Genomic DNA, 13,942 nt, shown 5'->3' on the forward strand with positions numbered 1-13,942 from the left:
AGGAGGCTGCATTAATTTCCTCCTTAATTAGATAAAAACCAAACCAAATCTTGACACATCCTAAAGTCAGTAATCTTTGAAAAAGAAAACTTAAGAATTGTTGCATTCTTACTTTTTTTTTTTTTTTTTTTTTTTTTGGCGGCACCCACAACATGCAGAAGTTCCTGGGCCAGGGTTCGAACCCACACCACAGAAGTGACCCAAGCCACAGCTGACAGCACCAGATCCTCAATCCACGGAGCCACCAGGAACTCCAAGAATTGTTACATTCCTAGGGGTAGCCAAAATGGTCCTATCATATGTGCCTCCTTGGCAGTTTGATTAAACATGATTTCAGGTGATCGTATTATTACCTCAATTCATTGGTGGGCCAACTGCACCCCTCCCTTTGCACCCCTCTCGAGTGAAAGCTCATCTACCATTTCAAAATCTCCTTAAGAGCCGAACTGGATCCTATATATCTGAATATTCCCTGAAGTGCCCAGATAACAGGGCAACTGGCTAAAGCTTATTATGAAAGCATCAGAATTACTACCCGTAAACACACGCCTGTAACAATGCTAGTGTAAAAGCCATCTTCACTCAGCAGGTGAAGTCTCTGAAGCAAATTAGCTAATGATTTTCTTTTTTCCAAAGCTAAGTTAGAGCTGAAACTTTAGCTTCCTCTTTGACTCACAACATTCTAAGCTAAATTACACTGCTGCTACCAAAAAAAAAAAAAAAAAAAAAAGTGGGAGGGAGGCTGCTCCTTTGTCTGACATCTGACGTATCTCACTAACAATCTATATATACACAGCAATCATAGAGGGTCAAATTCCACCAGGGGATGGTGATATTTAAGATGAATGATGTTGCTTGTAAATGACTTCACAGTTTATGTACATAACAGTGCTAGGGAAAAAAAAAATGATTGCAATGCACAGCAATCTGACTCTGGATTGCCAAGGCATGGTTCAACACAGAATTGTCCTTTGTTTTGGGGTTTTTTTTTCTCTTTTGGCTGCCCCCAAGTTTGCTGCAAATGGAGTTCCTGGGCCAGAGATAGATCTGAGCCACAGTTGAGACCTACACTGCAGCTGCAGCAGTGCCGGATCCTTCACCCACTGTGTGGGGCCAGGGATCAAAGCTGCATCTCAAGGCTGCAGAGAAACCGCTGATCTGGTTGTATCACAGCAGGAATCCTGTTCTTGTTTCTAAGATCGAGAACAATGCTAGAAGAGAGATGGCTAGCTATGACACAATGAAAGCTTTATATCATTTAAAGACATTGTCACATTCATCTACTGACACACAAATACTGCTATCCTTTAGAGAGGGGGCCATCAAGCCATATTTCAGGGGCCACAGCTGGCCCAGAGCCTGTTTCTGTAGAGCCCACAAGCTAAGGATGAGCTTTAAACTTTAAAATGAGTGAGAAAAAAATTAAAAGAACAATAATATTGGGTGACATGAAAGCCAATTTCAATCTCCATCAATAAAGTTTTAGTGGCACAGTCACACTCATTCACTTAAGCATTGTCTACCGCTATTTCTGTGCTGGCGGCTGGACTGAGAGGCTGCAACAGAAACCGTATGTCCCACAAAGCTATAATCAGTTACCATGTGGCCCTTTCCAGAGAAAGTTTGCCAGCCTCTAGGTCAGGGCATGGACACAGACTGCCTCTTTAAATCCTAACACTTACTATTCACTTATGAATTGTTAAGTACTTGAACACAGTACTTAACCACTTTGCATCTCGGTTTCATCTGTAAAATGGGGTTAATAATGGCACCTACATTATGGGGTGTCCCTATACATTAATACATACAAAGCACCTGAAAGAGTACCTGACATGCAGGAAGCTGTCACTAAGTACCAGCTATAACACTCATTCCTTCTCGCTGAGGGCTTCAGGATGTGTTTTCCCACTGAAATGGTGGCCACATGGTTACATGCCAGAGAAGCCCCCCAAACCTCTTTATCATGGTAGGACTGAAGTAGGAGAAGTAAGAGAAAGAAAAAAAGAAAACCAGAAAGAAGTGGACTAAGGAGGGAAGGAGAAAAAAGGACAAAGTTATCAGGACCCCACTCAGCAGGAACAGTAGGTGGTCTACTCAAAGGGGAAATATAAATTGGGATAATTTCATCTATAGTAACAGATCAAATAACTTCTGCGGGCTGACTGGATACTAATCACCAGGTGGAAACTATCTCTAGTTGGGGGGAAGCATTCAAAATTCCGAGCAAGTGACTTACAGATGAACGGCTGGGTCATTTTTCAGTTGAGAACTTCCTGTATTTTACATTCCTAGACAAATGACAAATGATAGTTGCAGTAAATTCTGCATCTTGTTATCCATGTAAAGTAGCTAATCAAAAGGAAACAATTTGTGTGAGGACCCTGTCCTTAAAGAGTTCTCATTTTGTTCAGAATAGCACTTACTCCTTAATGCTAAGAAGAAAACATGTTCCCATAAATAAAACACAAGCTCGTTCACCAAAAACGTACCTGCATGGCAACTGGGAGGTAAACACGGTGTTAAGAGAAGATACACTTAACCTGCCACCGAGGTAGAGAAATTCTCGTTCCCAAGACTCACTTTCATTCGAACACCTTTCTCTGTATGCAAAGCTGAGTTCCTACCTTTTCCAGGTACCTTTAAAAATCACACTCACTGGAGTTCCCATCGTGGCTCAGTGGTTAACGAATCTGACTAGGAACCATGAGGTTGTGGGTTTGATCCCTGGCCTTGATCAGTGGGTTAAGGATCTGGTGTTGCTGTGAGCTGTGGTGTAGGTTGCAGACATGGCTTGGATCCCGCGTTGCTGTGGCTCTGGCATAGGCCGGTGGCTACAGCTCCGATTCGACCTCTAGCCTGGGAACCTCCATATGCTGTGAGAGCAGGCCCAAGAAATGGCAAAAAGACAAAAAATAAATAAATAAATAAATAAATAATTACTCCAAAACCTTTACAACACCCCCACCTCAAAAAAAAAGGAATGATTTAACTCACAACTCCACCATAATCAAACAACAATCTTTACTATTCCCTTCCAACCTTGATTCCCTTAATCCTCACTACTGCTTTGGTTAACGCTTACAATAAATCTTTGCTGCAGAGCCTAAACACCCACATCAAGTATTTTTAAGTGACTTGATGTGTACACATAACATGTAAAACCTCAAGAAAAGGGGAAAAAGACATTATTTAGAATTCTCGCTATGGCACAGTGGGATAAGAATCCAACCACAGCAGCTCAGCTCACTCGAGAGGTGCGGATTCAATCCCTGGCTTGACACAGTGGGTTCAAGGATCCAGTGTTGCCACAGCTGTGGTGTAGGTTGCAGCTGCAGCTTGGATTCAACCCCTGGCCCAGGACCGTCCACATGCCACAGGTGTGGCCATTAAAAAAGAGAGAAAGAGACATTATTATCCAAGTGATTTCTGCCAATTGTGCAGGAAAGGGAGAGTGATTTGAAGCAATGCGTCCAAGAGAGCACTTAAGATGCTCCTGAGCTGGAGGCAAGATTAACATGACTCACTGAGAATGTATCTGCTGGGAGAGTCCTGCTGAAGGCTTCGGCTTGAGGGTCAAGGTCATCTGGGCCATGGGACTGACTCTTGGTAGAGCGTCGGCCTTCTTAGATGAAGTGTGTTTTGCTGTTTGCTCAGGAGGGACCCAGGAAGAAGCGGCCACAGGACTCTGTCCTCCAAAAACTGGTGATGAGGTGTCCTGGGCAGCTGTTGTTTCACAGGCTTTGCCCTTGGTCCCTGGTTTACACACACACAGTTGAGGCCGAAGACACATCCCTCCATTCTGGCATGGTGGAACACAGCTTGCTGTGGAAAGACAAGAGACACACACTTTGAAGAAAAGCATTGTAGACATTCTTAATTCTTCCAAAAGCTTCCCAGTAGCATCAGGCTGCTCCCCAACAAAATAGAATAAGGACGATGTTTACGATGATGACAATACTGACAGCTAACATTTATTAACAGCTTCCTAAATGCCAGGCATTGTTCTAACAGATATTGACAAATTTAACCCCTGAACAACTGGTTTAAGTAGATATTTCATTTTGTCCACTTTATGGAAGAAGAAACAAAAGTCACACACTCATTAGTAAACAGAAGAGCTGGGATTTGAATTCAAGTGAACTGGCTCCAAAGGCATCATTCTTAAGCATGCTACTACAGCTGCCCCTTAGAAATGCATCAGAAACACAGAGGGGAAACTTAAGAAAGTACCCCGCCCTTTCTAAGTTGAGTTCTGTGGCTTAAGTTTAAATTTTAGGTATCCAAACAAGACTTGGCAAAAAACAAAAGCCCAGTCCCAAACCCCAAACAAAAGGTGTTACAGCCTTCATCTTGCATAAGCTATCAGAGCTTGAAATGACTATTTCAGAAATTTAGTCCAACTTGCTTTTTTAAGAGAAGAACCAAGGATAGAAAGGTTGACAGTCACCTACGATACACTTTTATGTGTGTGTGTATATATATGTATGTATGTATATATTTTAAAAGCCAGTGCACCATACACCATCCCTAATCTTATACCAAAAGGCGACCAAACAGAAACAGCCTCTTTATCTCCTCTTTGCTAGGATGTGTATACTTTGAATCACCAGACTTGTGGCCAAGCAGTTTTAAAGTTATGGGTCACAGGAAAGGTAAATGGATTTTATCATAGGCGAGGTCTCCTAGGAATTTAGATGTTACTGACTTAATATTTATTAATGTCATAGGCCTATGGACATGATTCCTTCATTCCCTTCTTTTTTGTCCAAATACATTTATTTATGCCAACCTTGTGCAATCTAGCTTTGACTTAAACTCTTGGTCCTCAGGCAGATCACAATACTAAATCTCCCACAAAATTCAATGTAAGATGCAGTCCACAAACAATTACAAAATAGATCAGGGATATGAACCAGAGGGGGCTCAGTAATGGAAGAGCCAAATGACCAAGACCCAAAAGCCCGGAAACCTACTGATTTTCTATAAAAGAGAGAAGATACTTTTCCTATCTTCCTACAACACAATTCCTATTAGGTATAATAAATAATGATAAGAAATGGCTGTCAAGTGTCAGAATACTAGGCGGACAATGTTTCTAAAAGTTCGGAAGAATTCCTGCGGGGGGGCGGCAGGGGGAATAGAAAAGAAAAATGAAGCCAGCTCCCAAGGTGACCTTGGGGTAAGTTACTTTAGCTTGGCTTCTGCACCTGTACAAGTCTAGGGGCAGGAGGCGGGCAGTAGCTGCTGGTTCTAAAACAGTCCCCAAGGGCTCTTTCCATATTAGGCTTCTAGAATTCAAAGTCAAAAGCCACGCACTTCTAGAGTTCAAGATTCTAATTTATCAGCGTTTTCCTGGCCGACTGATGATCATCAGGTCCCTACTCAGCCACGGTTATTTATGGAATGTCGCAGGAATGGAAATGGGCTCCACCCAGGGAGAACAGAAGTGGCCACGGGCGAGGACTGGACGGGGCTTTCAAAACTGAGCCTGTGCCAGAGATCAACCCCCCCAGGCACTTTTCATGTATACATTCTCTTCATGCTTTCAATTAGAAACACGTTTCAGTTGAACATCTGAGAATGATTTCCGCTTCTGCTCCCTCCCAAGGTGTACTGCAAATCTACCAGGAAGGCTGCACAGCGTGGCTTACAAAAGCTGGTACCTAGATGGAGGTCAAGCACTGAACTCTCCCTCAGACCATGGAGAATATACGACAAGGAACTGTCTTGAGGATGACATGCATGGGTTAAAGGCATAAAAGAAGAGCGATTTTTTTCAACGCTTCAAATTTTACATGTGGTAAGGTGAGGGGGCAGGGAAAGAAAAAAAGAAAAAGAACTTAAAACTCACACAAAAAAAGAAACGTTCTTTAATAATTGTACGACTGTCTACAATGCCACCCTTTCACAGTAAATTACAAACAGACAATAAGGAGAATGGTTAGACAATTTTCTCTTGCACCTTCCTCATTTGAGCTCTGGCAGCAGCCTCCTGGAGCATGAAGATAGGAGGGGCTGACTTCGACTGGGAGAGGGAGGAGTGGAGAACAGATTCCCTAATTGCCAAGACAAGCCCCCCTCCATGAAAAGCAAAACTCACATCCTACAACCACTGTTTATCAAGCCATTTTTCCTATGATATTTGGACCTCGTGCAAGAGCAGGTCCCACGTGTCACTTCCCAAAGTGTGGTGCCTGGACCAGCAGCAGCAGCATCTGGAACCACTTTAGAAATGCACATGCTCAGGCTGCCCCTGGCCTGCTAAATCCAAAGCTAGAGCCCCACAATCTGACTGCCCTCCGGGTGGGTCCGATGTACACTCAAGTTTGAAAATCACTGACAATGCAGTGTTTGGAAACTGGCAGTCTTCCACTAACACCTTTTTTTGAGAATTGACATTTTTATCACTGACAGTTTGGGGTTTTCACATTTCAATAGCTTTTATGTTACAGAATTCTTGCCATGATAGATGCTTTGTTTTATGTTGCCCTTCTGTTTTGAACGTTATTTATTTTGTGGCCATGCCCATAGCACGTGGAAGTTCCCGGAGGCCAGGGATCGAATCTACACCACATCAGTGAACCGAGCTGCTGCAGTGACAAGGCTGGGACAAGGCTGGATCCTTAACCTGCTGTACCACAAGGGCACTCCTCATGTTTTTAAAAATTAAAAATCGTTTTCCACGTGACCATGCAAGAGAATTATGGGTCCTTTCCAAAAGTATATATTGGTCACCATCTGCTTCACGACCAATTGTAAAAAACTGGTAGGCATGCATGAGAAAACTGTTATTCTTTTTTTAAGTCGAAGTATAGTTGACTTAAAATATTACATTAGTTTCAGGCGTAGAGCACCGTTATTCCGTATTTTTACAGATTACGTGCCATTAAGAGTTATTAAAGATAATGGCTATAATTTCCTGGGCTATATGTTACATCCTTGCTGCGTATCTATTTCATACATATCAGTTGGTATCTGGTAAATCTCTACCCCTGATGTGTCTCTTTCCTCGTCCCTCTCCCCTTTGGTAACCACTTGTTTGTTTTCTGTGACTCGATTTCTGAAGAAAACTGTTATTCTAAACCGAAGTGTTGAACTACATGGAAAAGAGTCTAAGGGTTACAGAAGTTCTTTAAAAATGTCTTCCGCCACTGGATTCTGCATTTGCATGGCCAGCTGTGGTTCAACACAAGTAAACACTACATCAAGATCTTATCGATGGGCTGGGGGGGGGGTGTGTTCTCAGGCTTTGCAGCACATTAGAATCACCTGGGGAGCTTCTACAACCTCTCAAAACCCACGCCGACCTCCAGGCTGACTGAATAAGAATCTCCAGGGGAAGGGGCTCATGCATCAGTTTTGGTTTTTGATTTTTTAACTCTCTAGGTGCTTGCAGTGTGCGGCCAAACTTGAGAACCAGCAGAAGAGGGAACAAAATCCTACCAGACTGCTGACAGACTAGTCTCCCGCCAAAGTAGCTCTGACTTTTTTTCTCCCTCATTTAAAAATTTTCAACACAGCTTCCCACAAGATACCTTCGAGACCCTCTACAGCTGGACCCCAACCCCACATCCCACCCTCATGGCCCCCAGTCCATCCCTGCAGAAGCTTGCCCCTTCTTGCTTCTGCACACAGGGTGCTCTGTCCTGAAACACAGGCCAGCCCCTCCAGCTTTTGCTGTACCTGCAGCATATGGAAGTTCCCAGGCCAGGGGTCGAATTGGAGCTACAGCCGCTGGTCTACACCACAGCCACAGCAACTCGGAATCCGAACCTTGTCTGCAACCCACACCACAGCTCGTGGCAATGCCAGATCCTTAACCCGCTGAGCAAGGCCAGTGATTGAACCCGCAACCCCATGGTTCCTAGTCGGATTCGTTTCCACTGAGCCACAACGGGAACTCCCTCCTGATCTTTTATAACCTGAACCTCCTCACCATTTTCATCCTTCACTTCACGTTTCACGTGTACTGTCACATGTATTAATCATCTCTTAACAAAGCTCTCTTATTTGCCAGCAAGAATATAAACCATCATATCTGTTAACTGGCTAATACAGGACTTTCTATACCCTAGGATGGGTGCCTGAACCTCAGCCTGGTGGACTGACTGACGTCAAAGCAGAGCCATTCTTTTCCAAAGGATGCTGGGAGGTGAGGACATCTATAAAAGGAAGATACTAAGTGGGCTTTTAATCCATTACATAATAATGTCTATACCTCCAGACTTGGTCTGCTAGGTTTTCAGTCGCCAATCCTTCAAAGATGTTTTTAAATCAAAATTAATATTTAAAGACATTCTGCTCATGTATGTGGTCTGTAGCAGCACTTAGTAGTGTGCCTGTTAAACAGTGTCCAAAGCCTAGATCCAATGTGTCCTAGAAGAACTCTGAAGGGTAGGGACCCTCTGAAACAAACTGGTCATGGACTAACAGAAAAAAACATCACAATGGAAATGTGACAAGGTACTAAACTTCCAATACGAAATGCACTAAGGGAATTAGCCTAAAAAGTTCAAGTGCAATAGAAAAAAAAAGTTTCTTGGAGGTTCCCATTGTGGTCCAGTGGTTAGTGAACCTGACTGGCATCCAGGAGGACGAGGGTTTGCTCCCTGGCCTTGCTCAGTGGGTTAAGGATCCGGCATTGCCATAAGCTGTGGTGTAGGTCGCAGATGCGGCTTGCATCTGGTGTTGCTGTGGCTCTGGGTAGGCCAGCGGCTACACCTCCACTTCGACCCCTAGCCTGGGAACCTCCATATGCTGTGAGTGCGGCCCTAAAAAGACAAAAAAAAAGAAAAGAAAGAAAAAGGAAAAGAAAAGAAAAAAAGTTTCCAAGGGATGCTAAGTCTGTGAAAAGGCACTAGAAATTGGGGGGAGGGCACAATTCATTAAGTAGATAATCCAATAAAAGGACTTCTGCTCACGATAGGCACCATGAATTAAACTTCTACCCCCTTCCCCACTCCAAACACAGCACAATACTCTTAAAGGTTTTGTGTGTGTGTGTGTGTGTGTGTGTGTGTGTGTGTGTGTGTGTGTTTAAAGAAATGTATTTCCACAAGTGGCCATGATGGAATAACTATTACCAGGCAAGGCTTTGTTGACATAAAGAGCTACAAAACTGGATGAAAGATATAAAACACCTGTTGTCAGGTACTGGCAAACAGGCAAGAGAGGACTTGCAAAGGGAATCAAAGGTGAGCCCCAGGATCACACCAACTGCCTGCAGGAGGCACTGTGGACCACAGCACAGGGAGAGAGAGCACCAGGGCATGATGGAAGCTGAGTGGCTAGAATCTGCAAGCCAGGGTGTTGGAGAGGAGACACCTGCAGAGGGTCCCCAGCGACCTCACCAGATACTGAGCTGCAAAGACACAGGGTGGAGCCCCATGGGGCCAAACTACCCAGGCCCTAGAAGCTGCCAATTCCCAGTCCCGACCTGCCAGAGCTAGGACATTCAGTAGAGACCCCAGAACTAAACTCTTAAGCATAAAATCTCAACATCATAATCAGGCAAGAATCATACACAAAAGAAAACTCATACAAAATCACAATTTAAAGCATAGATGCACAAGTCCTAAATAAAATATTAGTAAATCAAATACAACAGTATTTCCCAAACTAAAAGGAAGCCAAATTAATTCTAGAAATTCAAGGATGGTTTTAATGTCACCAAATCTGTCCATGGAATCCCCCATATTAAAATGTTAAATGAAGACCTATCTCGATGAATCCAGAAATGTTTCCAATAAAATTCATCATTTATTCACAGTAACAAAAACTGTTAGCCAACTAGGAATACAAAGGGATTTCCTTGTTCTGGTAAACAGTACCTACAGCAAATCCCACAACAAAAAGTGTAACAAAACAGCAAATATTACAAGGAAACTGTAGAAGCATTCCTGGAAACAAGCTGGAAACAAGGCTAAATGCCCACAATAACCTGTAGAGTCAATGTTATATTGAAAGTCCCAGCTAACATAGCAAAACAAGAGAAAAGAAATAAAAGGACTGGAGTTCCCGTCGTGGCGCAGTGGTTAACGAATCCAACTAGGAACCACGAGGTTGTGGGTTCAATCCCTGCCCTTGCTCAGTGGGTTAACGATCCGGCATTGCCGTGACCTGTAGTGTAGGTCGTAGATGCAGCTCAGATCCCAAGCTGCTGTGGCTGTGGTGTAGGCTGGCAGCTACAGCTCCGATTCGACCCCTAGCCTGGGAACCTCCATATGCCGAGGGAACGGCCCAAGAAATGACAAAAAGACAAATAAATAAATAAATAAATAGAAATAAAAGGACTAAGAATTAGAAATGAAGAAACAAATGCATCATTTTTTCAGTTTACCTAAGTGTCCATGTAGTTAATCCAAAATATTCTACAAACTAACATAACCGATAAGAATGTGGTCCTGGTTCAGAGATAGAAAAAGAGATCAATGAAATTTAACACAAAACTTAGACTCAAATATAAATGACATCTTGCAACATGATGGAGGCAATATAACAAATCTGTAGAAAAACAACAGACTACTTACTAAATGGGGCTGCTAAAGAAATAGCTACCCATCTAAAAGAATCAAAATCAGATCCCTGCCCAACACAAGCATATACATTCCAGATCTCTAAAACTTCCAAGAGAAAATATGACAGAGTATCGGCATGATCTGGAGTAAGGGGAAAATGTGAAACAGTAAGTAGCAATCCAAACTTGACTATATCAAAATTTAAGACACCATATAAAACACTGAAACAAAGATGAGCACTTGCAACATACTCAACAGAGGATTAGTCACCAGATATATGAAGGAAACCAATAAAAAAAAAAGAAAAAATGGACAAAAGATATGAATTGGCTGTCACAGATGATGAAATGTGAAATATATGTGAAAAGATATGCAATCTCTCCAATAATCTGAGAACTGCAAATCAAAATAATATTGAGATGCAATTTCACACTCAAGAGAATGGCAATAAGTCTGTTATGACCAAGTGTTAGAAAAGATATAGGGAAATGGGAGCTCTTATATACTGCTCACTGGGGTGTATTTGATCCCTCTCTGAAAGCAATATGGTGCTATTTAGCAAGGTTATGATACGAAAACCCTAATACCCTGAAACTTTAAGCAGACATATACAGGAATTACCACTGCACACCAACTATGGTAGAAAGATAGAAGCATTTATAGATGAGTTGATTTAAAGTGTGTGGTATAATACGATTTCACTTATATCTGGAATCTAATATATGGCACAAATGAACCTTTCCACAGAAAAGAAAATTATGGACTTGGAGAACAGACTTGTGGTTGCCAAGAGGGAGAGGGAGGGACTGGGAATTTGGGGTTAATAGAGGCAACCTATTGCTTTGGGAATGGATAAGTAATGGGATCCTGCTGTATAGTACTGGGAACTATGTCTGGTCACTTGTGATGGAGGATAATGTGAGAAAAAAGAATGTATACATGTGTGTGTAACTGGGTCACCTTGCTGTGCAGTAGAAAATTGACAGAACACTGTAAACCAGCTATAATGGAAAAAATAAAAATCATTATAAAAAATTAGAAAATTTAAAATGTGTGGTATATTCATATAATGGACTATTATATAGCAGTTAAAATCATGACCTAGGATCTATATACTGAGCAACATGGATGAATCTTTTGAAAATAACATTGACTGAGGAAAGTAAATAATAGGATGCTACTTTACAATACTGTTCTTTATATGATACTGTAATAACTGACCATGTAATTCTTTAAATACATAAAGCAGGATGCTTTTTATGGATACATATGAAATCAACAAAAGCATAAAAATATGTACTGGATTCACACTAAATTCATGACAGTGATCACCGCAGGGAAGGAAGTGGAACAATTCTAGAAAAGGAAATAGGTCACCTTATTGGAAATTTTTTCTGAAAAAAAAAATGGGTAGCAAATATGACAACTGGTGGACCTGCATTACCTGTGGATAGTAGATACATAGGTGTTTACTACTGTATCCTTTGTACTTTTCTGTTTAATTTTCAATTTTTCAAAATCAAAACAATTTTTAAAAAATAATCCAACAACAGGTAATTGAGAACTGAAGAGAGTTAAAACCTGATCCTTAATCACAGGGTAAAGGGGGTGATAATGGGGATAAGGTTGGTCAAAGTGGCAGAACTATCAACATGACAATAATGAACCCAGTTTGCATATACTGGGCTTGCAGACCTGGGTGAGCAGGATGGGCAAAAAAATCCTATTCCATCCCTGGAGTTCCCATTGCAGCTCAGCGGTTACAAACCCGACTAGTATCCATGAGGATGTGGGTTCTATCCCTGGCCACTCGCTCAGTGGGTTAGGGACCCTGTGTTGCTGTGAGCTATGGTGTAGGTTGCAGATGCAGCTCAGATCTGGTGTTGCTGTGGCTGTAGCATAGGCTGGCAGCTGCAGTTCCAATTCGCCCTCTAGCCTGGGAACCTCCATATGCCACAGGTGTAGCCCCAAAAGCAAAGGAAAAAAAAAAAGTCATATTCCATCCTGGTTGGTCTTCTGAAAACACTCGTTTGAAACAAATCCTCAATTTTTGCCCCAAACAGTAAATACTCTCAGATTTCTTCCACATTCGAATTCTGCTCCAGTTTAACCAGCTGAACTTAATGTTCTTTAAAAGTTCAGTGGCTGTATTTTTAGAATATCCCATGCCCTAAAGCTCAGTCTCTATTGCTTTTAATTCTAAAAAAGTAGCTCTTAGTTATATTTAAAACTCCTCCCAGCCCACACAGCACAAACAGAGTGACTCTCTGCCCCTTGCCTTTCTCTCCAAACAAGTTGCAGCATGTCAACCACATGTGTCCCAGTGAGAAATGTGAGTCTCGCTGAGTCTTCTGTGATCAGAGACAGCAGGTGAGAAATTGCTTTGCTGTGTGTGTCTTCACAGTAATTCCCAGCTGCCCTCTGAAGTCATTCAATAACACTAAGTGATATCGAATCACAAGAAACATAGCATGAGGTCACACATTTTCATCTGCTCTCACTCTGTGTGCTCCTGGTACCAAACCCAAATAAGATGCTGCACTTTCATGGCAAATGTCTCTGGGTCAGCTTCCTCCAAAATCCCTAAAGAGCAAAAAAATTAGTATAACATCCCAATGCCTTTTCTACCCAGCCTGGTGGAATAATGAAGAATTCCGCAAAACCGAATGTTCTGGATAGGTGAACCAAGCACCAATACATTTAATAACTCATGGGTTTGGATCCTTATGAACATGTCTATGAAAAACTCGGGGTGGGGGGTGCTTTCACAGTTCTCTCCCCTCCAAGCCAGGCTCTCTCTCCACTCTTTCTATGCTGTTTGCTTTTCTAATCTGCTCTCAAGTGACAACTTAACCAAGCAGACAGTCAGATGGTTGAGCACAGCCGAAGTTACATGGAATACAAGTCATAAAGGCTGTGTGCAGACTCGTATGGCTTTAGGAGGCGTTTAATGCCTTTATGTCAAGAACTGAGCCTTCATCTGCCTAATTCCCCAAGAGCTGTGTTCTGGAAGGTAGAGGTTCTGGAAGCCTGAGCTCAGCAGGGGTAGCTTATTACCATGTGATTTAATTTAAAATAGGCTGTCAGCTGAGACCAAACACACTCCTCCTGATGCCATCAATAACTGTGAAATCACTCACAGAGTCTAATATAATTAGTCACTTAATGAAAAACCATCAGCAGTTTTCCTGGGTTCTGTTTCTGGTCTTATTACTGCTGTTTTATTAAGATTTTTTTCAAGTCAGTGAAAAAGAAAACAAAGTTAAAGATCTACGTTTTAGACCACGTAGATATGTGATTTAAAACAGCAAAAGGAAAGAGAGAAAAACCAGACAATTTTCAGAAAATACTATTATACAAAAAGAATTAATAGCAGTTGTCTTGGAATTCCCGTCGTAGCTCAGTGGTTAACAAATCTGACTAGC

General features: G+C 42.1%; 1 protein-coding gene across 50 annotated transcripts in view; it reads right to left on the reverse strand.

Moving 5' to 3' along the window:
* Window positions 1–13,942, reverse strand: part of LTBP1 (latent transforming growth factor beta binding protein 1) — a 523,079-nt gene that overhangs the window by 368,558 nt on the left and 140,579 nt on the right. For all 50 annotated transcript variants that reach the window (XM_085019627.1, XM_085019610.1, XM_085019630.1 and 47 more), the window contains one exon: window positions 3,525–3,822. In XM_085019627.1, the coding sequence (XP_084875753.1) occupies window positions 3,525–3,822 (298 nt within the window). The remainder of the gene's footprint in view (window positions 1–3,524; window positions 3,823–13,942) is intronic.

Source organism: Sus scrofa, chromosome 3 (genome assembly GCF_054392235.1).
Source record: "Sus scrofa isolate SSC_HxYL_T2T_F1_AM1 chromosome 3, Sscrofa_HxYL_maternal_Yorkshire_Landrace_v2.0, whole genome shotgun sequence".
Lineage (NCBI taxonomy): Eukaryota > Metazoa > Chordata > Mammalia > Artiodactyla > Suidae > Sus > Sus scrofa.